The sequence below is a fragment of the Microcaecilia unicolor genome, chromosome 11 (assembly GCF_901765095.1).
Source record: "Microcaecilia unicolor chromosome 11, aMicUni1.1, whole genome shotgun sequence".
NCBI lineage: Eukaryota > Metazoa > Chordata > Amphibia > Gymnophiona > Siphonopidae > Microcaecilia > Microcaecilia unicolor.
The window spans coordinates 159,820,996-159,844,053 of NC_044041.1; the positions used below are offsets into that span (position 1 = coordinate 159,820,996).

The 23,058-nt window shown below is 46.0% G+C and overlaps 1 protein-coding gene across 1 annotated transcript in view; it reads right to left on the bottom strand.

Annotated features, from left to right (window-relative positions):
* Nucleotides 1–4,221: 4,221 nt before the first annotated feature.
* SIX5 (SIX homeobox 5) overlaps nucleotides 4,222–23,058 on the bottom strand; it is a 70,542-nt gene continuing 51,705 nt past the window's right edge. Inside the window, exons 2-3 of the mRNA XM_030219415.1 lie at nucleotides 14,371–15,821; nucleotides 4,222–9,251 (exon numbers count right to left, since the gene is read on the bottom strand). Coding sequence (XP_030075275.1) covers nucleotides 8,488–9,251; nucleotides 14,371–15,821 — 2,215 coding nt within the window. The 3' untranslated portion in view covers nucleotides 4,222–8,487. The remainder of the gene's footprint in view (nucleotides 9,252–14,370; nucleotides 15,822–23,058) is intronic.

The window sequence follows — 23,058 nt, forward strand, 5'->3', positions numbered from 1 at the left end:
TTGAGCAGCGGCCCTGTACGCAACATCAAAGGTATCAAAAATACCCCTCTGGCCAGGAATTTTCTACATGCCTTCAGCTGCCTGACCACCTCCTGAAACGGCTTGGCTTGCTCAGAAGGGAGCTGGTCCACCAAGTCCGCCAGCTTCCGCACATTGTTCCGCATATGGATGCTCATGTAGAGCTGGTAAGACTGAATCTTGGCCACGAGCATGGAAGAATGGTAGGCCTTCCTCCCAAAGGAGTCTAAGGTTCTGGGGTCTTTGCCCGGGGGCGCCGAAGCATGCTCCCTAGAACTCAGCCTTCTTCAGGGCCAGATCCACCACACCAGAGTCGTGAGGCAACTGAGTGCGCATCAGCTCTGGGTCCCCATGGATTCGATATTGGGATTCTATCTTTTTGGGAATGTGGGGATTAGTTAGTGGCTTGGTCCAGTTCGCCAGCAATGTCTTTTTCAGGACATGATGCATGGGTACTGTGGACGCTTCCTTAGGTGGAGAAGGATAGTCCAAGAGCTCAAACATTTCAGCCCTCGGCTCATCCTCCACAACCACCGGGAAGGGGATGGCCGTAGACATCTCCCGGACAAAGGCCGAGAAAGACAGACTCTTGGGAGGAGAAAGCTGTCTCTCAGGGGAGGGAGTGGGGTCAGAAGGAAGGCCATCAGACTCCTCGTCAGAGAAATATCTGATGTCCTCCTCTGCCTCCCACGAGGCCTCATCATCGGTATCAGACACAAGTTCACGGACGTGTGTCTGAAGCCGTGTCCGTCTCGACTCCGTGGAACCACGGCCACGGTGGGAGCATTGACTCCCTGGCCGGCAGTGGCGAAGCTCCCTCCCCCGACGTCGTCGGGGAGTCCACCTGGGAGGCAGCCGAAACCGGTACCGCAAGCGGCACCAGTACCGGGGACCTCACCCCGGGCAAAGGGCCAGCTGTCGCCTCACTCGACGGCACCGGTGGCGCAAGCACCCCTGGTACCGGAGGGGAAGGGCGCAACAGGTCTTCTAGAATGCCAGGAAGAACAGCCCGGAGACTCTCGTGCAGAGCGGCTGTAGAGAAAGACTGAGAAGCTGGTGCAGGCGTCGAGGTCAGAATCTGTTCCGGGCATGGAGGCGGTACCGGGCTGTCCGAGGTAGAGCGCACCGACACCTCCTGGATGGAGGGTGAGCGGTCCTCCCAGTGCCGATGCCTGCTGGGTGCCGACTCCCTCGGCGACCCAGAGCTCCCGGTACCCAGTTGGGAAGTGACCGGTGACGATGCTTCTTCGACTTCTTTGAGCGAAGCATGTCACCGGAGCTCCCCGGTACCGATGAGGACGTTGAATCCAGACGTCGCTTCCTCGGGGCCAGGGCCGAAGATGGTCAATCCCGGGGGGGGGGGGGGGGGGGCTGTACCGCAGGAGCCCTCAGGGCAGGAGACCTACCCGAAGGCTCACCGCCACCAGCAGGGGAATGGACAGCCCTCACCTGCACTCCAGACGAAGCACCACCGTCCGACATCAGCACTAGACGGGGTCCCGGTACCACCGATGCCGACGCACTCTTCTGAAGCCTCGGTACCGACGATGCAGGAAGAGGATGCCTCGATGCAGTCGATGTCGATGCGGTCTCCGAAGACTTCGGTGCTGCCGACGCCGATGCACCCGACGAATCTCTCGATGCCGATGCCGTCAAAGCGCCGGAGAACAGAACGTTCCACTGGGCCAATCTCGCTACCCGAGTCCTCTTTTGCAAAAGAGCACAAAGACTACAGGCCTGCGGGCGGTGCCCAGCCCCCAGACAATGAAGACACGAGGCGTGCCTATCAGTGAGCGAGATTACCCGGGCACACTTCTTGAAGCCGCTGGAAGGCTTCGATGTCATGGGCGGAAAAATCGCACTGGCGAAATCAAAATTCGCGATGATGACACGAGGCACCGAGACAAAAGGGGGAAAAAAACCCGTGCGGGCGGCCAACAAGGCCGCTCCCGAAAGTGAAAGAAAACTTACGCTGGGAAAAAGCTAGAAATAAGGGGAAAAGGTTCTCTCTCTTTTTTTTTTTTTGTGAAAAACGTGAAAGACGCGCGAGGGTCCTCTGAGGGGCACGAAACGGTGGCAAAAACACGACCGTCCCGAGCGCGGACAAAAGAAGACTGATGAACACGAGCTGGTTTGGGCGGGACGACGACCGAGCATGCACATCGGCGCGCGAGGACTAGCAAACGTCTTTGCTAGTGAAGATTCCGATTGGAGGGGGTGCCGTGGACGTCACCCATCAGTGAGAACAAGCAGCCTGCTTGTCCTCGGAGAATTTATATTTAATCATTGGTTTCTTTGAAATGAGGACATAAGAAGGTGGAGCTTTCCAGATGCACCGTTGAAGTTCTTGCAGAAATCGGTGGACAGGTAATACCACTGTATCTTTCACAGGGTCAGTTATAAGAAGTAGAATGAAAATATGCTTTCTAGGGTCCTTTTGTATAAGAAATGGAATTTTGCCTTTTTCTTAATAAAGAGCATATAAGGGAGTGGAGGAGTGGACTAATGGTTGCAGCAGCAGGCTGAGAACTAGGGAAGCCTGGTTGAAATCCCACTGTTACTCCTTTTGATCATGTGCAAGTCATGTAAACTGTCACAACTGTCAGGAATAGTGAGCCTTTAGACCAAAGCCAGAGCTTTGGCAGACAAATCACCTGGGCTGGCACAGGCAGGAATCAGAACAGACTGGACTAGGATAAACTAACAGACTCAACAAGGCAGGACAGAGGTAACTAAACACAATGGACAACACAAGGACCAGATCCAGACGAGGCAAGGAAAAGAAGGCAAAGGGGCCAAAACTGGAACCTAGAGAGGACGAGGCAAAACTTGGAACTGGATTAAAACTGGGACCCAGAAATGCAAGACAAGGCAACACACGGAAGTAGATTAAACTGGGTCCAGAAAAGGGCAAGACAAGGACAAAGCAAGAACTGGATCTGGACAGGACTAGACCGAAAGACAAGTCAAAGCACAAGTAGACAGGCAAGACAGGGCAGGAGCTAGGCAACAGAATAACAGACACACGACAATACACAAGGCAGGAACAGGATTCAGGATTCTCAAACAGGCTTGGCTGGAACAGGATTCTTAAACAGGATTCAGGATTCTCAAACAGGCTTGGTTGGCACCGGATGCTGGAACGGGCTTGGCTTGACTGGAACCAGATTCTGGAACAGGCTTGGCTTGACTAGAACTGGATTCTGCAACGGGCTTGACTGGAACCGGATTCTGCAACGGGCTTGGCTTGACAGGGAACAGGATACTGAAAGGGACATGGCTTGACAGAGAGCAGGGACAGAAACTAGCTCAAACACACAGCAAGGGCAGAACCTGGCTCAAACACACAACAGGAACAGAACTTAGCAGAAACAGAGCTCAAGAGCCAGGACGCAAACATAGCAGGCAAAGGATTAAGCAGACTAAGGGAAGACAAACAAACGAACGAAGGAAGGAAGGAAGGAAGGAAGCAATGTGCTTACCAGCATCCACAGCTGGAAGGGAAAGGCCAGGCAGATTGAGAGGCAGCAGACACACCTGCATAGCAGTGAGGTAATTAGGGACAATGCTGGCTTCTACAGACTCTCAGAATTAACAGACAAGAACAACACACACAGGAAACAGAAAACAGGAACAGAGCTTGGCTAAACACAGAGATTGGCTTAAACATGGAGCTTAACTATAGCAAGAGTCAAAAGCAGCCCTAGACTAAAAGCAGAAGCCAAGGGAAGTCAAACAGATACAGGCAGGGTGGCACCAAGGCCAGGGTGTGGCTCTACAGCCAGGTTTTCAGGAAACAAGATTCAAAAGCAAACTCACAGAAACAAAGGAAAGCATTGAAAAACAAGACTCAGAGAAACACAGCACAGACCTTCAGGTGTAAAACACTCAGGAACATAGCCAAGCATGGATATGATCTAAACAGGTAACACAAGATTAAGAGACCTCTTGCAAAGCCCATAGGAAAGCTCCCTGGGTCCTTATAAAGGAGTAGGCTGATGATGTCACAAGTAGGAAATGAAGCAGAAGCAGGGAGACCAAAGCAAGGCTTGGCTTACAGGAAGAACAACAATAGCAAATGAAGCAGACTGGAGAGGTCACAGAGCTAGATAAGGAGAAACAGTAGGTCTGAACATAAGGGCACGGCCACAACCGTGACATAAACCTCTATTGCCTCAGGTACAAACTTAGATTGTGAGTCCTTTAAGGACAGAGAAATACCTACTGTAGCTGAATGTAATTCATCTTGACTTACTACTCAAAAAGGAGTGAGCCAATTCCAAATAAATACATAAATATCCTCTGCCAAGGATATACTACTTGGAGTCACTTATCAAGAATCAGGGAAGAGGCAGAAGAATACTCCTTCACCAATCCTTTGTCTGAAACACTACCAGAAAAATGTGGCAAAGAGAAGGACTGCGATGGCAAAACTTCATCACCCAGAGAATGGTAGTCGTGAGGTACCATGAAGAATTGTATTTCTGGGGAACACAGAGGGTAAATTTTGTTGCTGCTGGGTATCATCTGGCTGTTTCACCCAAGCTTGGCAATGTTGAGACAGTGATCATTTCTGCATATTTTGTAAAATTGAAGGGAGCTCCTCTTGTGGTGGAATGGGTTCATATTCCTGGAAACGAATTGGACCTAGCATTTAAACTTTGAGAGTGATCTAATGAAAGGATCTGGGTAAGATTAGATGATAGTCCTGTACCAGAATCAACACTTGTTTAGCGGGAACATCACATCATATAGGTTTCTCTTATCCTACTCTGAAAATGGGGAAGAGGTTATGGTTCTTCCAACTGTCAATGTTGCCAGTGCAGATGGTATTGGTTACTTTGAAATGCCTGTGGAGAAGTGTTTCAGATGGTGAGTTGGGGAGGTGGGGAACAGCAGGGGCAGGGACTTGCATCAGTTGAGTATTCTCATTTTCCCAATTCTGTGGTTTTACAGAGGCAATGTTTTCTTTCATTCCTATGGCATGAGCAATGGTTGTTAGACTTTTGGCCAGATTCAGTGAGATCTGAACCCCCTTCAGAATGATCTTCGCTTATTATCAGGATCCAGGTTTTCTCTAAGGTGCCATTTTAGGGTCTTAGGTGGTCTAACCTGGACCAGACTGGCAACTGCAATCCTGAAATACCCAGCTCTTGTTATTATCTATATTCATTACTTACTAGCATGTGGAAACATTCCACCACAATGAGGCTAACTGGCTAAGTCATGGTCTGGTCCTAGACATAACAAAGTGAATGTGACTCTCCTGTGGCTATTTTCCAGCCACACCTGCATTTTTAAACTCTGGTTTTCTATAGATGAAAGGCCTTCAAAGTGATGACAATAGTGGAAGGATTAGAATAGAACAGAGCACTGGCAAGATTTCTGTACTGTGAGAAGAAGCAGAGGGGGGCAATGCCCATGCATGGCCATAACAATTTTTATTTTTTCCTGAGCTGTGACAGAGCCCATGCTGATACCATCAAAATGAAGTTGCCCACTTATGTAACTCATTCATCCTATGTGGCGACAGAGAACAAGATTTACCTGCATAGGGTGGGCAATTTTCAAACAGCCCATTTCTGCAGGCAAAAACACTGTTTTACATGCTAGAATGCTTTTTACAAATGCCCTCTTAAAGAGATTCCCATAGCTGTTGTGGATGCAGCACCCAATCCTGGAGGAAGGAGAAGTGTGGGATAGGAGGAAAGGGGTCAGTCTTTTTGTGCTATTCACGCTATGGAGGCCCCTCTTTTTCCTTATGTGGTCACTGTGCACCAATCTGTCCCACCAGTATACCACAGATGTAAGAGTAGTGCCAGCACAGAATTTTGAACACAACAGTGCAGCATCACCCACCTCATAAATTAATTTAGAACAATATAGCAACAGTGGCTAAAAAAGAACAAATGGGTATTACTCATTAGGATTACACAAAAATTATCCACAGAAATTCTTAAAACTGCATAGTCTGGATCTGTACTATATGCCAAAAATTGCATATGAGTAGTAGTGATAACCCTTGACAATTCATAATTCTTTTAAAAATAATAATATATATTCTTTAAACAATTATTCTGCATTCACTATTTGGCTATGATGTTGTGAAAGACATTATGACCAGCAGATTAGTCAAACAGCCCATTTAATTTTTAGGGCACAAGGGGAAGTATAGGATCAGGGGGGCAGCTTTAAAGGAATTTTTAAAAAGGGCTTAGTCACATAAAGGGTTATTTTATAACAGGACACCTACACACCTGTGTCTTTATAAAAATAGTAGCATTGAAGCACAAATTGTGCATGTCTTCCAAGTATAAATGTTCACACCTAGATTATTCAAAGGCATATTTTATAATCTGTGCACACACATGCATACCCAACCCTGTATCTGTTCTTACGGGTAAAGTATGCACCATCATGTCATCACACATACTTTTATGCTGGTTGGTGTAACAGGCCACATACATGCAAAACTGACTTTATAAAATTATCCTCAATGAATTTAAACTGATAAGGGCTGAGAATTTTTACTTAGGCTTCATCCTCCTACCCCCCTCCCCCACACCAAGAAGCTGGAATACAGAACTTGGCTTATTTAAGGGATGTCAAATTATTTCTAGTTCATGACATTTAGATCTAATGGGTAAAATTTTACAAGTGTTTTGCATGCATAAGTCTGCGAGGTACAATTGTGGCAACATGCCAAGTTAAAACAATCAGATTCTAAAGGCACAGAGAAAAGGTTATTTTGTAGCTGTCCTATCAGCTTTTGGCTACATTTTACAACAAAAAGGGGGTAGGGGGCGGGGAAGACAGAAGGCAACTTAGTGTTTTAATAGCATGATTCTGTTGTGCTTGTATAAAAAAAAACCCCACTTAAACCAATTCAGTATTGTATTTCTGCAAAGAAATTGTCTATTTTCCTTTTCTGTCACGGGCTCAGCAATAATGTTGCTTATGCTGTAGTTGCAAGATGGAAAATATACCCCCCTTTTTTTTTGTTTTTCTTTGCCTATTTACACAAGATTTTCCCTCATCTCGTACATGGGAAGCAGAATCATTACATGGATTGTAGGCCAAAGGGATTGAAAATGAAAGATTAAAAGACCCCACCTCACTTAATGTTCATAGGTACAGGACAGGCTAGTCTTTCTATATGAATGGAAATGTTTCTTGGGGGAAGGGAGGGAGGAAAAATGTGTTGTCAAATCCAGCAAGGGGGTGGATTGGCTGTAAATGGCTACAGTTCCAGAGGGTGGCTCCTTCCATGAAAGATCCAACAGGGATGGACTTCCCCCCTTCTAGGGATAAAAATCTGTGTCACTGCCCTCTGCTTAGCACCAACTGATGGGATTCATGCTGATTCCCAATCAGCCTCTGAGAACAAACTAGAAAAGGTTAAATCCAGCAGCCATCTCCAGAAAGTAAAGAAGAAGGGATAGGAGGTCCTGCTCCTCTTGTGTGCTCTTAGCAGGGAATGTTTGGTTAAGGCACAGTATGAAGACCCTGATCCACTAATAGGCAAGATGCTCACAGGGTTTGAGATGGTTCTCCCAGTTTCTACACTCATCATTATCTGAGATTAGTCTCCAATTTATTATTACTAGGTGTATTAAAATCTTAATATACCGCCTAATAAGGAAGCCTTCTTCCCCAGGAAAAACACCAGCAGTTGAGCAAGATTCTATTTCTTCTAAAGGAAAGACATGGCCAAGTAATATGCAATCCCCCCACCACCACCAAAACAAAGTGTGACTTGTGTACAGGGGAAGAAGGGACAATCGATGACTTAACTCACTTGTGAGTTGTGTGGCCCTCATCAAGGCCCAATGATGTTCTTCATTAGTCATGCCTGGGATTCAATAATCTAAGATGTCTCACAGCATCCTTCATATGTGTCACTTTCTTTCCATATCATGGGTAATGGCCCTAGGTCCTGAGAAGCCTTTTTAAGATAACAGTGTGGAAGAGGGGGCAGGCAATATTAAAGCTCTTCCATTCAGAAAGCTATTCTGATGTCTTTAATCTGTTTTTTCTTTGTACTGCTGGCCCATGTCTATATTAGCTTACCATTTTGTCCCCTGTTCACCCCAAATGTCAGAATCACTGAGAAATGTTTTTTATCCAGTAGTGCTTACAATACCACAGTTAATACTGGTCACTCAGACTTGGGAACACTACCACCAATATGTTTGCAATTTTTTCTGGTTCTGTCAATCAACTATCTACCCCATACCTGCCATGAGGCATTACAGCTTCAGACCCCATTACTTCAGCGTCCTTCTCCAAACTGCAAAATCTCGGTGCAACCAGAAAGGCTGAATTGGGAAGGAGAAGAGGAGGTGGATCTATATTTTGGTTAGGCCAAGATAACGAAGACAGCAGGCATGCATGCATGCCTGCCTGCCTTAATTTACCAAGTCCAACAGCTTTTGAAGGTGAAACAACACTAGGCAACCTTTCACCATCCTACAAGTCTAGAGATTCTTCCACTGGGACAGACTGAAGCTGGGTGAGCACTTTCCCTTCTCTTGTCATCTCATGAGAGTCCAAGCTTCCCCCTTGAAGATGCTCCTCATCCTCTGAGCTGCCCAACAGCATTCCCTCACTATCAGGAAGTTGAAGTAGTCCATGTTGCTCCCCTGTTCCATCCAATATCTGCACAGCCCCTTTTTCCATCTCAAAGAGCTCCTCAGAGTCAACTCCTTGTACTTCTATACCTGCAGAAGCACTCTGCCCACTAAGGGAACCTGGCCAGACTATATGCTGTTGCGATACTGGCATAGATGGGAGCACCAGACCCTCCATGGGGAGGTTTGAGAAGAGGCCAGCCTGAGCTAGCGTGCTAGTGTTCATACTGCTGTCAGCCCCATCTGCATCAAAGGCAATGGCTGGTTGGTTCATGATGCTGTTCAGAGTTCCAGAAGGGCACATGTGCACAGGGGCCACCACTGCTCCACTGGGTGCTGCTGGCACAGAGGTGGTAACTATAACCCCAGGCCCCAATGGGTCTTTGCTAGCAGCACTTGATGTATTCACAGTGGCTACTGGTAGCATGATGTCACCATCAGGAAGGGCCACCTCTTCTTGCTTGATGGGCGTGGCTGTGGATGGCACTGTGGACATGAGCATGCTGGCAGGGAAGGCGGCTGTGAAGATTAGCTTCCCCTGCTGAAGCGTTACACCTGTCAAGATTGTGTTTCCCACCACTGGGTTTGTCAGAAGCAGATTTCCTGAAAGGATAAACAAGAAGTGAGAATTAAAAGTAAGAGACAACACATATAAGCATTCTGCAATGCTGTACCTCTTGTGAGCATTCAGCAACTGTAGAAAAGAACTGCACATAAATAAAAGTGAATTATATCCATAGAACATTTATTCAGCCACCTTTGGCACAGAAAGTCTGGCTATTATCGTTTGGTTAAATACAACACTTGTACTCTGAAATTGTCATAAAACAAATCCTTGATTTATTAATACATGATCATGTAGCAATACATCCACTTTAGGTTACCAAAGCTCCCCTCCCAGATTCATAACCACTCCAGCATGCGCTCACATGCACCCTATTAGTCGATTCAACTCCTTCATGCCACTAATTAATGGATATCCTTTAGCCAAAACACATAACACCTTGTTTAACCATGAAACGGTGTTTAGTCCAAAGATCTTAACAATTCGCCGTGAAACTTATCTTCACAACGATTTTCTTCAATGATACATAAAGAAAAAGTAAATGTCACCACATTCCCCCTTGCTGGGTTATCCAGATTTCAACCATACAAGTGTCGTCCAGGTACCGGAACAGACTGACGCAGCAGCCCCTCCGGGAGACCTGGAAGAATGGCTCGGAGGTGCACGTCCAGAGTGTCTACCGGGAAAGGCTGTGGGGCCGGTGTAGGAGCCGGAGGCAGAACCTGTGCAGAGCAGGGAGGCGGTACCGGACTGTCTGAAGACCGACGCACCAACACGTCTTGGATGGAGGGTGAGCAGTCCTCCCGGCGTCGACGCTTCTCGGGTGCCGAGCTCCTCGACGCCCCGGAGCTCCCGGTACCATGTGTGGAGATCGATGCTGATGCTTCTTAGCCTTCGCTCGATGCACGGCATCGGTGCTCCTCAGTACCGAGGACATGGAATCCACACGCTTCCTCTGGGTTGGGTCCGAAAGTGGTCGGTCCCAATGGGCCTGCGCAGCAGGAGCCTTCGAGACAGGTGGAGACCCACTCGACGGCTCACTGCTCCCAGCGTGCGTTGATCTCCGGACAGGTATTACCTGCTCTCCCGATGTCGTTGCCATCTCCGGTGCCAATGTCGACGCCACCGACCTCGGTACCGCTGTCGACATCGACGCCGAAGTGCCAGGCAAAGCTCCAAACAGACGTTCCCGCTGAGCCTTTCTCGACGCCTATGTCCGCTTTTTAAGGCTAAGACACAACTTATATGTGTCTGGGCGATGGTCGGGCCCAAGGCACTGGATACACCACGAATGGGGATCGGTACCTGAAATTGCCCGGCTGCACCGACCGCACTTCTTGAAGCCGCTGGGAATCCTCGATGTCATGGATGGAAACATAGCGGTGGCAAAGTCAAAATTCTCGATGGTGCCAAGAAAAAAATGGCACAAAAAGGAGAAACACAAATGTGCATCCCAATAAGGGCCGCGACGGCAGCAAAAGACAACTTAAAGAGGGCCCAACTCTAAAACGTAAGGGAACTTTTTTTTGTTTGTTTTGTTTTTTGAAACAGAAGAAACGAATAAAACAAAGAAAAAAGCGTGAAAACTCGCGACCAAAAACGAAGGCTCTTTCTCAGGGCACAGAGAGAGACAGTAAAAACAACCGCTCCCTACTGCGAAAAGAGAAAAAACTGGCGGGACTCTCGTGCAACGGGCAGGAAGAGGATGGTCGCGCATGCGAGGTGCGCGCGCTCGAAGGCTCTAGCAAACTTTTGTTGCTAGGAAGATTTTCCATTCATCGGGGCTGCCGTGGACGTCACCCATTCGTGAGAACAAGCAGCCTGCTTGTCCTCGGAGAATGCCCACGTCGGCTTCCTAGTACTGGCCATCTTAGGATTAAAGGAAGAGGCCATAGCCACCTCAGGATCTTCAATACCGAGAGCCTGCAAAGCATCAGAAATGAGGGACGGGAGCTCGTCGCGGTGGAAAATACGGACCGCCTTAGGGTCATATTATTCCTGTGGCAAAATACCTCCTTCTTCTAGGTCTTCCATCTGAGAGGGCCTACCAGATTCCTCTGACTCCCCAAAAATAGAATGGGGAAGGGAATGAGGACGAAGGGAGGCTGCTTCAGGCATAGAATAGACCCGCCTGCATTTAGGATCAGGTACGTCTGCAGGAGAAGGTAGCAAGTACCCAGAAGAAACAGGGGCCTCTGGAACTGAGGGAACACCAGCCTGCATGGACATATCAGAGGACTCAGGCAGTGCTCTCTTGAGAAGAAAAGCCCAATGCATCAATAAGACAAAACTCAGGGGAGAAGAACTCACTCTGCCCGTCTGTCCCTGAACCCGAGGGAGGTGCCAAACAACGAGAATCCCTCGGCTAAAGCCCAAGATCAGGAGTCACCCCAGTCGTCCCCCTGCACTCATTGTCATCAGCCACGGGCAGGCGCATGTCCCAGCACTGAAATCAGAAGGGCGGGAAAGGTCTCTGTTAGATGAGACCGCCACACTCCTTAGACCCGAAGAGTCAAGGCAGTTCGCGCTGCAGAGCCCCGCCGCGGTCCTCTGTTTGCTATAGCGGGACCAGCGCTTCACCACTTCAGCTGCCATAACCCAAAACGGGAGCACTTGAAAAAACAAAATGGCGCGGCACGCCAAAAAAAATCAACTTACCCAGCCAGCTCTGATGCACTGAAACCGGGAACCCTCCCAGGAGGAGCCAAGCACCACGCTCCACACAGCTGAGACCCAGTCCGAAGGAGCTCGGGTCTGTCTGCAGCGTCTCACTAAAGTGAGAGGTAAACGAGCCTCTGTTTTTTTTTTTTTAAACTGTCAAGTTAGGATGCAGGCAGCTAACAGTACAGAAGCCGGGAGGAAGGGAGAGATGGAGTAAGGCAGGGACCTGGAGCCCAAGTATGCCTTCAAAGTGGGCACCACCAGCCTCACACCCCCTGCTCAACTGGCAAAGTGAAGCCTCCCAAAGGCACAAATCCAGGAGCTGGAAGGAATCTGTCCACCACTTGCTGGAGATAGAGATATACTGAAGATGGAAGGGACTAGACGCCCAGGGTCATTGCCTTCTTTCAGTGTTCTCTATCTCCACCTGCTGGTAGGCGGATACAACTCACCAGTTCCTGGATTCATCTGCTGTTGATGATAAGGAATTGTACCATTCCACAAACAACGGGACAGGGGTGGACCTCGATGCTCCACGGCCAATAGCATCAACAATCTGACTTTATAGATGAAACCACAGACTTCTTCAGGGACCTGAGAGGGCTGCTATTTGGATTATGTGTCAAAGAATTGAATGTTTGTACTATTAAAAAGCTTTCAATAAAGAAGAGAGAATATGATAAAAAAAATTTTAAAAACGAAAACTGACCTGTTTATTTTTAACCCAACTGATTCCTTCTGGGAACAATACTCTATTGAACTACAACAACATGAGCCTTCACTTACAAATACCAGGGGATTTTCCCTCTATTTTTATATTCTTCCAGCTATCACGAGGGCCCTCAGCCAGGGGCATAAACTCCAGCTCCCTCTGGAACTAAACTAACTCTAGGCTTGGCAACAATGCTACTGAATGACAAAAAAGATACCTTCCCTTCAGGGGCTGTGAATGCTGCCTCTACAACACTCCCTGCCTTGGCTAGCCTAGAGGGCAGAAGCCTGGCTTTGGATGAAACCCAGGTCCCACATCATGCAACACTTGTCAATGAGCTGACTTGGCTAATGTTGGACATTAGCATCCAGAAGGGAAAGCTTTACTAACAAAATAACAAAATAAACCGAGGTGGCCTACGATTTAAACAAAATGAAAAGGAAAAAAAAAACAAAAAAACTTTGCCAAATAAGAGTGTTGGAGGATCAAGAATTACGCTCAGAAGTGTCAGGAAATGTTCTGATTTGAGTGTTCTGGAGGAGTGTTCTAGAGGAGTGGCCTAGTGGTTACAGCACCGGTCTTGCAATCCAGAGGTGGCCGGTTCAAATCCCACTGCTGCTCCTTGTGATCCTGGGCAAGTCACAACCCTCCATTGTCTCAGGTACAAACTTAGATTGTGAGCCCTCCTAGGACAGAGAAATATCCAGAGTACCTGAATGTAACTCACCTTGAGCTACTACTGAAAAAGGTGTGAACAAAATCTAAATAAATAAATAATAAATTCCGAATCCTAAGCACGCATCCACCGCTCATATAATATGAAGAATCCCTTCAGAGTATAACTGGTTTTGCCTTTTGCCCCCCAAACATAACTTCAGCTACATGGATTCTGCTACCTCCTGCAGTATAATAGTCAGTCAGTACATTTCTGGAACCTGTAATGGACTGCACCAAGCTTAATTATCACCAGTTACAACTCAATAAAATGAGAGAATTATTACCCATTTACTATTCACTTTCTCCTCCTAGGAACCCAACACAATATAAAGGACAACTTAAATAACAACAGATAAAACAAAAATCAATATATATAAATGGCGAGTGTCGTACTCACTCGCAAATGCGCAGTACAGACCCTCTCTGCCCCGCCCCTGCGTCAATACATGATGACACCAGGGGCGGAACAGAGAGGGTCTCTACTGCGCATTTGCGAGGGACACCGCCGTCGCTAACGCTCCCCCCACCCGGAGTCGCCGCCGCCACCCACCTTCCACCCGGTCGGGCTCTCGCTCCGCTATTGAAACAGCGAGGGCACGCAGCACACAGCTCTGCTGAGCTGCGTCGGCCTTCCTTCTTCTTCTCTGCCTGTGTCCCGCCCTCGACGACGTTACATCACACGAGGGCGGGACACAGGCAGAGAAAAAGAAGGAAGGCCACAGCAGCTCAGCAGTAGAGCTGTGTGCTGCATGCCCTCGCTCTTTCAATAGCGGAGTGAGGGCCCGACCGGGTGGAAGGTGGGTGGCGACGGCTCCCGGGGGGGGGGGGGGGGGGGGGGCAAATTGGAGGGGGAGCGGCAGCGGCGAACTCGGCGGCGGGGTGGGGGGCCTTTCAACCCCCCCCCCCTTCCTATACTAGCCCTTTTTTACGGGCTGATCAGCTAGTGTAAAACAGATACTCCAAACATTCAAAACCACTGCCCTCCTCCCCAACCTTAAAAAGAGATTTGCTCACTGGGAGAAAATAGAAGTTTTGTGGAAAGGAATAAAAATAAAGAACTGACCTACCTGGAGTTTGAGTCTGTAGCTGCAAAGCTGCCATCCCCATGTTGGTGTTGATTAAATGGACATTGCCCTGGCTGATTCCTCCGCTGGCCACCTGCGAAGTTCCAACTTGGTTAATCTTTATGGGGGTCGTGTTGGCTACAATCTGAATAGGCCCAATTCCCTGCTGCAGAGTTACCACCTGAGATGTGGGCACCACCTGAGGAAGTGACATTATCTGAGACCCTTGAGGCACTTGAGGTACTGAGAGTAACTGATGTGATGTAGTGGCCGCTTGGGAAACAGAGTAGACTGGAGATAGTGGGACCATCTGAGCTGGGGAAATCACTTGAGTCCCTTGTGCTGGCTGGGAGAGGGGGACCACTTGGGATGATGGTGAAAACTGTGATAAAGGAATACATGGTGGAGCAGCTGCAAGTCCGGTGGGGGCTTGGACCACTGTTGCTACAGTGCTGGTTGGGGTATTCTGCATGGAGGGCACTGCAAGATGGTTCGCCGTGGGCAGCGATACAACTGGAGGATTTTGGAGGGAATGAGAAGTCACAACTCTCTGGGCTGGTGGAGAAACCTGAGGAACTATAGAGACTTGAGAAGATGGAACACTGGTCATCTGGCTAGGCTGGGAAGAAGGCACGATGTGCGACATAGGAACAACCTGAGACCCAGAGACTACTGGCTGTGCTTGGAGGACTTGAGACATGGCAGCTACTTCACCTGATGGGACTACTTGTGGAATGGAAACTATCTGAGTAACTTTTGGATCAGACATTACTTGCTGTACTTGGGGCAGATGGGTCAGGGATAGGACATGGGGGCTCTGTACTGCCCCAGGGACAGAAATACACTGGGATGCAACAGCCTGCTGACCATCAGCCTTCACCTCCTGAGTACTTGTTCCACTGACCTGGGGGCTCTGACGTGCCACTGAACCATTCTGGCTGAATACGAAGGATGGCAGGGTTGAGATGGGTGAAGCCTCTCTACTTTCTTCCACCTTAATATCAATTCCACTTTGTACATTCTGAAAACTTGCTGACCCACTGGAGCTCAATATGACCGTTGACAGGGCATCATGTGGTGGCTTGGACTCAAGCTCAACTGGATGCAGGGGAGACTTATTACCTAATAGAGTGGAACCATTAAATAAGATGGGTGAAGTACCATTAACAGGACTCAGGGTGATAGCTTGGCCATCCCCCAGAGTCAGCCCATTAATAATCACCCCACTGGAAGTCTGGATGACAGATCCTCCATTTAGCACAATAGGCTGAGGGCTAGTGGTGACAAAGCTACCATTCAGGAGCACAGAAGAGGCACTGGAACAGGTAGTGTTGGCAGACAGGAAGACACTGTTGGACACAGATTCCTCATCCTGTCGGCTGGAGGTTCCCATTTCCGTGTCTTCTGGACCCCGGCTGGACTCATCTTCTGTGCTGTGATTCCCATCTGACTCACTGCAAGAAGAAGGAAATTCAGAAAATGATCAGCATCAGAGACATGAAAAACAACCCTAAACACAGTCTGGCTTACAGGACACACACCACAAATATTCTTGAGCTCTATTTGCATATTATTATTATTATTTTGTTCATACTTTTTCAGTGCTTTAGTGTTCAAGGCAAGTTGTATTCAATCAGTACATGGGTACCCGATTAATTTGCAAATTTAGGTCACACTGAAACCAAATCTGATTGAGGATCCCCAGGAGGTCAAGAAGCCCTGAAATAGATGTATGCCTGATGCTCTGTGCAAGAAATTGGCCAGCTTTACACTCTTAAGTTCTCTTCGTTCACAAAAAAAGTATAAACAAATAACTTTATGTGACCTGTTATAGAATGAGAGGGTTTAAGTGCCATTTGCGTGCTTAAATTTATAGAATGCTGCCATTCACGTGTGTAAGAGTATACTTATGCACATAAATAGCCATGCAAAAAGCATTATTCTATAATCCCAGCACGCAAATGCCTCAGTGCTTAAATGCAAGGGGGGGCTTTCACAGGGAGGGACATGGATGGAGCTGACATTTACAAGCTTAGTTCACAGAATAATGGAACTTAAGAACATAAGAATAGCTATACTGGATCAGACCAATGGTCCATCTAGCCCAGTACCCTGATTCCAACAGTGGCCAATTCAGGTCACAAGTACCTGGTAGAAACCCATATAGTAGCAACATTCCTTTTTTTAAACCCAAATATGCTAACCGCTGCTACCACATCCTCCAGCAGTGAGTTCCAGAGCTTAACTATGCTTTGAGTGAAAAAATATTTCCTTCTATTTGTTTTAAAAGTATTTCTATGTAATTTCATTGAGTGTCCCCTGGTCTTTGTACGTTTTGAAAGACTTGGGTGCTGAAAGACTGAAAAATCGATTCACTTCTACCCGTTCTACACCATTCAGGATTTTATGGCCCCCAACATATCCTCCCTCAGCAGTCTCTTTTCCAAGCTGAACAGCCCTAACCTCTTTAGCCTTCTTCAAATGGGAGGAGTTTCATCCCCTTTATCATTTTGGTCACTCTTCTTTGAACCTTTTCTAATTCTGCTATATCTTTTTTGAGAATAGCCATACTGGGTCAGACCAATGGTCCATGTAGTCCAGTATCCTGCTTCCAGCGTTGCTTGACAGAATCCCAAATAGTAGCAAGATTCATGCTGCCGATCCCAGGGACAAGCAGTAACTTTCCCCATGTCTATCTTATTAGCAGACTATGGAATTTTTCTCCAGGAACTTGTCCAAAAGTTTTTAAAACCCAGATAAACTAAGCAACGATACCACATCCTCTGGCAACGAGTTCCAGACCTTAACTATTCGTTCAGTGAAAAAATATTTCCTCCTGTTCATTTTAAAAGTAGGACCATGTAACTTCCTTGAGTGTCCCCTAATCTATGTACTTTTTGAAAGAGTTAAAAAAAAACCGATTTACTTTTAGCTGTTCTATACCACTCAATATTTTGTATACCTCTATCATATTCTAACCTCTTATGACTTTCCTGATATGAGAGGAGTTCCATCCCCTTAATCATTTTGGTCACCCTTCTTTGAACCTTTTCTAATTCTGCTATATGTTTTTTAAGATATGACGACCAGAATTGCACACAATACTCAAGGTGTGGTCGCACCATACAGCGATATAGAGGCATTATAATATTCTCTTATTTTCTATCCCTTCCCTAATAATTCCTAGCATTGTGTTTACTTTTTTAGCTGCTGCCAAACACTGGGCAGAAGATTTCAGTATATCGTCCATGATGACATGTAGATCTATTTCTTGGGTGCTGACTCCTAGGGTGGAACCTAGCATCAAACAACTATGATTTGGATTATTCTTGCCAATGTGAATAATTTTGACATGTGCACAAATCTCATCAGCTATTTGGATGTCCAGTCTTCCAACTTCCTAAGGTCTTCCTGCAATTTTTCACAATCCGCATGTGTTTTAACAACTTTGAATAGTTTGGCATCATCTGCAAATGTTTCCTATGTTTCAAAGTTTTGTTCCATTGCTATATTCCTTAACGACACTTTGATTGTCTCGCATAACTCTTCACAATGTAATCCATAACCAAGTTGTAACGAATTGTATTTCCATCATTCATCTTATATTGTAAGCCACACTGAGCCCGCAAAGAGGTGGGAAAATGTGGGATACAAATGCAATAAAATAAATAAATAAAATAATAACCTCGCTCGTCGTTCCCATTTCCAGATCATTAATAAATGTTAAATAGCACCAGTCCCTTGGTTTACATTCCACTGCACTAACCACTAGGCTACTCCTCTGCTCTGCAGGGACATCTGTGTGACCATATTTTTGAAAAAGATGCCAGACATTCATGTCCCTGGTTTTGTGTCGTTCAAAAGTTGGATGTTTCACTTTGGAAAATGGCTATTCATTTTGAACATTTTCAGTGGGAAAACATCCATCTCACAGCCATAATCAAACAGGAAATCTAGACATTTTTCCTGTTTGATTATGGCTGTGAGATGGACGGTTTTTTTTTTTACACTATAAGCAGGACAGGGTTTTTTTTTTGGGGGGGGGGGGGGAGTTAGACTTTTTTTTTTTTTTAAATGCCCCTCTGTATATAGCTTTTACTAAAGCCAGTTCCATCTGTATTTTTTTAAAGGTATTTTGGCTTGTTCATTCAATAAATGACAAATTAGAGCTTTCCTAATCTACCAGTAAGCTTTTAAAATTTACTCATTTACCCCCAAATTCTATGGGCTCCTTTTACTAAGGTATGCCAATGGAGTAGCATGCATGAAATACTAATAAGCCCATAGGAATAATATGGGCTTCTTAGCATTTAGCACATGGTTTATCCATTAGTACACCTTAGTAAAAGGAGCCCTATATGTGGCGCTCAAAATTGTGCATGCGTGCAATTTAATTGAATTAACCAATTAGCACCAACAATTGGGTGCTAACAATTATTGGCGCTGTCAACAATTAGAATTTATGCGTATGCAAAGATACGTATGTCAATTTTTCCGTGCGAATCTGAAAAGGGGGGCGTAGGTGGATAAGGGGGGGGTACTAGAATTTGTGTACAGTATTATAGAATATGGTAGATTTGTGCCTAATTTAGGCCCAACTCGGAGTGCTGTTTACAGAATAGCAATTAGCACTCATTTTTTAGCACACAATTTTGGGTGCCATTTACAGAATCTAGGGCCCTGTTTACTAAGCCGCGCTAACTTTTTAGCTCACGCTAACGCTAGACACCTATAGGAATATATGAATGTCTCTAGCATTAGCGCACGATAATTTTTAATGTGTGCCTACAGCGCGGCTTAGTAAACAGGGCACCTAGTCCTTAGCATTTTGTTCAATGTTTGTACCTGTTAGTTTAGGGATCTTTCCAAGCATAGTAATACTGTAGATCCATCAGTGATACCAGTAAGCATGAGGAATAAGACACCAAAAAGTACAGCATTCATATAACAACTTTATTCTTAAGGTTTATGTGCCAAACACATATAAGAGATATTTACATTATATTTTTAAAATGTGTGAATACTAGTTTTACCCTATATGTTTTTGCTCTCTCTTTTTAAATGATGAACAACGAGGGGCATAATCGAACGCCCAAGTTTTCCTGATCGAAACAAGATGGGCGTCCATCTTTCGTTTCAATAATACGGTCGGGGATGCCCAAATCTCAACATTTAGGTCATCCTTAGAGATGGTCGTCCCCAATTTTCAGCGATAATGGAAACAGAGGACGCCCATCTCAGAAATGACCAAATCCAAGCCATTTGGTCATGGGAAGAGCCAACATTTGTAGTGCACTTGTCCCCCTGACATGCCAAGACACCAACCGGGCACCCTGGGGGGCACTGCAGTGGACTCCAGAAAAAGCTCCCAGGTGCATAGCTTCCTTACCTTGTGTACTGAGCCCACCAAACCCCCACAAAACCCACTCCCCACAACTGTACACCACTACCATAGCCCTTAGGGATGAAGGGGGGCATCTAGATGTGGGTACAGTGGGTTTCTGGTGGGTTTTGGAGGGCTCACACTTACCACCACAAAGTGTAACAGGTGGGGTGGGATGGGCCTGGGTCCACCTGCCTGAAGTGCACTGCAGCACCCACTAAAACTGCTCCAGGGACCTGCATACTGCTGTCATATTTGAGGCTGGCATAGAGGCTGGAAAAAATATAATTTTTATTTAGGGTGGGAGGGGGTTAGTGACCACTGGGGAAGTAAGGAGAGGTCATCCCCAATGCCCTCCGGTGGTCATCTGGTCATTCAGGGCACATTTCTGTGGCTTGGTCAGGGATGCCCTTCTTTTTTCCATTATCGGCCGAGGACGCCCATGTGTTAAGCATGCCCCAGTCCCGCCTTCGCTATGCTTCCGACATGCCCCCGTGAACTTTGGTTGTCCCCGCGATGGAAAGCAGTTGAGGACGCCCAAAATCGGCTTTCGATTATGCAGATTTGGGTGACCCTGTGAGAAGGATGCCCATCTTGCAATTTGTATCGAAGATGGGCACCCTTCTCTTTTGAAAATAAGCCTGAATCTGTTTCTATTTTCCATTAAGAAATATTTGATAGAATAAGATTTAGGGCTTCTTTTATTAAACTGCTCTAGCGATTCCCGGTGTGACAAATGTGCTGCAGTACATTCATTCTGAATAGGCTGTGTTGCATTTGCCGCAGCACAGGAATCGCTAGCGCGGTTTAGTAAAAGAGGCCCTTAATTCTTTATGTTTAATGTATTTTCATATTTTATTTATTTATTTTATTACATTTGTACCCCGCGCTTTCCCACTCATGGCAGGTTCAATGCGGCTTACATGGGGCAATGGATGGTAAAGTGACTTGCCCAGAGTCACAAGGAGCTGCCTGTGCCGGGAATCAAACTCAGTTCCTCAGTTCCCCAGGACCAAAGTCCACCACCCTAACCACTAGGCCACTCCTCCACTCACCTCATGTTACTTTAACAACTAAGTAGCCCTTTTATTAAGCTGTGGTAAAAAGTGGCCTGCACTATTTTGGGCGCGTGCTAGGCTATGTTTTACCATGGCGGGTAAAAGGGCCTTTTATATTTTTAAAAATGAGACAGTAAATATCCGTGCGGTATTATACTGCCTGAGCCCTTACCACCATCTATTTACTTGGTAGTGAGGGCTCACACACTATTCGTGCGATAATTAGGCAGGGCGGCAATGTGGCCACACTGTCGATTATTGCCAGGAACGCCCCCTGCAGTAACATAGTAGCTGACGGCAGAAAAAGACCTGCACAGTCCATCCAGTCTGCCCAGCAAGATAAATTCATATGTGCTACCTTTTGAGTATACCTGACCTTGATTAGTATCTGCCATCCTCACAGCAGACCGTAGAAGTCTGCCCAGCACTAGCCCCGCCTCCCAACCACCAGCCCCACCTCCCCCCACCGGCTCTGCCACCCAATCTCAGCTAAGCTTCTGAGGATCCCTGCCTTCTGAACAGGATTCCTTTATATGTTTATCCCACGCATGTTTGAATTCTGTTACCGTTTTCATCTCCACCACCTCCTGTGGGAGGGCATTCCAATTATTCACCACTCTCTCCGTGAAAAAATATTCCTGACATTTTTCCTGAGTCTGCCCCCCCTTCAATCTCATTTCATGTCCTCTCGTTCTACCGCCTTCCCATCTCCGGAAAAGGTTCGTTTGCGGATTTATACCTTTCAAATATTTGAACGTCTGTATCATATTACCCCTGTTTCTCCTTTCCTCCAGGGTACACATGTTCAGGTCAGCAAGTCTCTCCTCATACATCTTGTAACGCAAATCCCATACCATTCTCGTAGCTTTTCTTTGCACCAGTTCAATTCTTTTTACATCCTTAGCAAGATACGGCCTCCAAAACTGAACACAATACTCCAGGTGGGGCCTCACCAACGACTTGTACAGGGGCATCATCACCTCTTTTCTTCTGCTGGTCACACCTCTCTCTATACAGCCTAGCAACCTTCTAGCTACGGCCACCGCCTTGTCACACTGTTTTGTCGCCTTCAGATCCTCAGATACTATCACCCCAAGATCCCTCTCCCCGTCCGTACATATCAGACTCTCCCTGCCTAACACATACGTCTCCCGTGGATTTCTACTCCCTAAGTGCATCACTTTGCATTTCTTCGCATTGAATTTTAAATTATTTTCTACCATGGGAAATTGTGCGTGCCAACTTCGGAACTACCGCCAGGTGCTCGTGCTACCCCGGCAGTAGGGTCAATTTGGCGCATGCTACCTATGTGGTAGCCCTACCACAAGCTTTGTAAAAGGGCCCCTAAAGTCTGTATAACGTTTCATAATTTTCAAAAATATGCAGAATGTTTGGTCAATTTTAGAACTTATATTACTGAGTCACTGAGCCATATGCTAATTTTTACAGTTGTGTACCCAGTATATGCATTGAACTCACCTACTTTTACCTGATTGAGTACAAATCCTGATTTGTGTTGGAACACCTGTCCAGCTGGTAGCTCTGATTAACTTCACATTGCTTTTGAATACATAATAGATTCTTTACTATACTTATATGCTTATTTCTTTTAAAAAAATTTTTACGGTATATTAATTTTTTTTGTGTGATTCTGATTTTATCATATGCTTATTTATGTGTTCATACAATTCATATACAATTGTTTTTTTATTCTGCATTTGTATGCTTTATCCTTTTATGTACATATGATTGCAAAAACTATATATATATATATATATATATATATATATATATATATATATATTTAAATTATAGACCCCTGACACAGGTGTATTGCTGAAATACAACCCATATAGTATCTTTCAACAAAATCTGTTCCTCCACACCAATTCTGTGGCCCACTGTGCTATTTTCTGCTTTTAAAGAAAACAAAATTCTCCAGGAATTTTGCCACTTTTAATTGAACCAGATTAAAATAAATTAATCTCTGCCAGAAAACTAAGGGCCCTGTTTACTAAGGTGCATTAGTGTTTTTAGCGCGCACTAATGCTAGACACCCATAGGAATATATGGGTGTCTCTAGAATTAGCGTGTGCTAATTTTCAGTGCACGCTAAAAACACTAACATGCCTACCACATGGCTTAGTAAACAGGACTGTCCTTTTATGTTGAATTGTACAGTGCTGCGTAACCCTAGTAACGCTTTAGAAATGTTAAATAGTAGTAGTAAATCTGCTCAAATTAACTTTC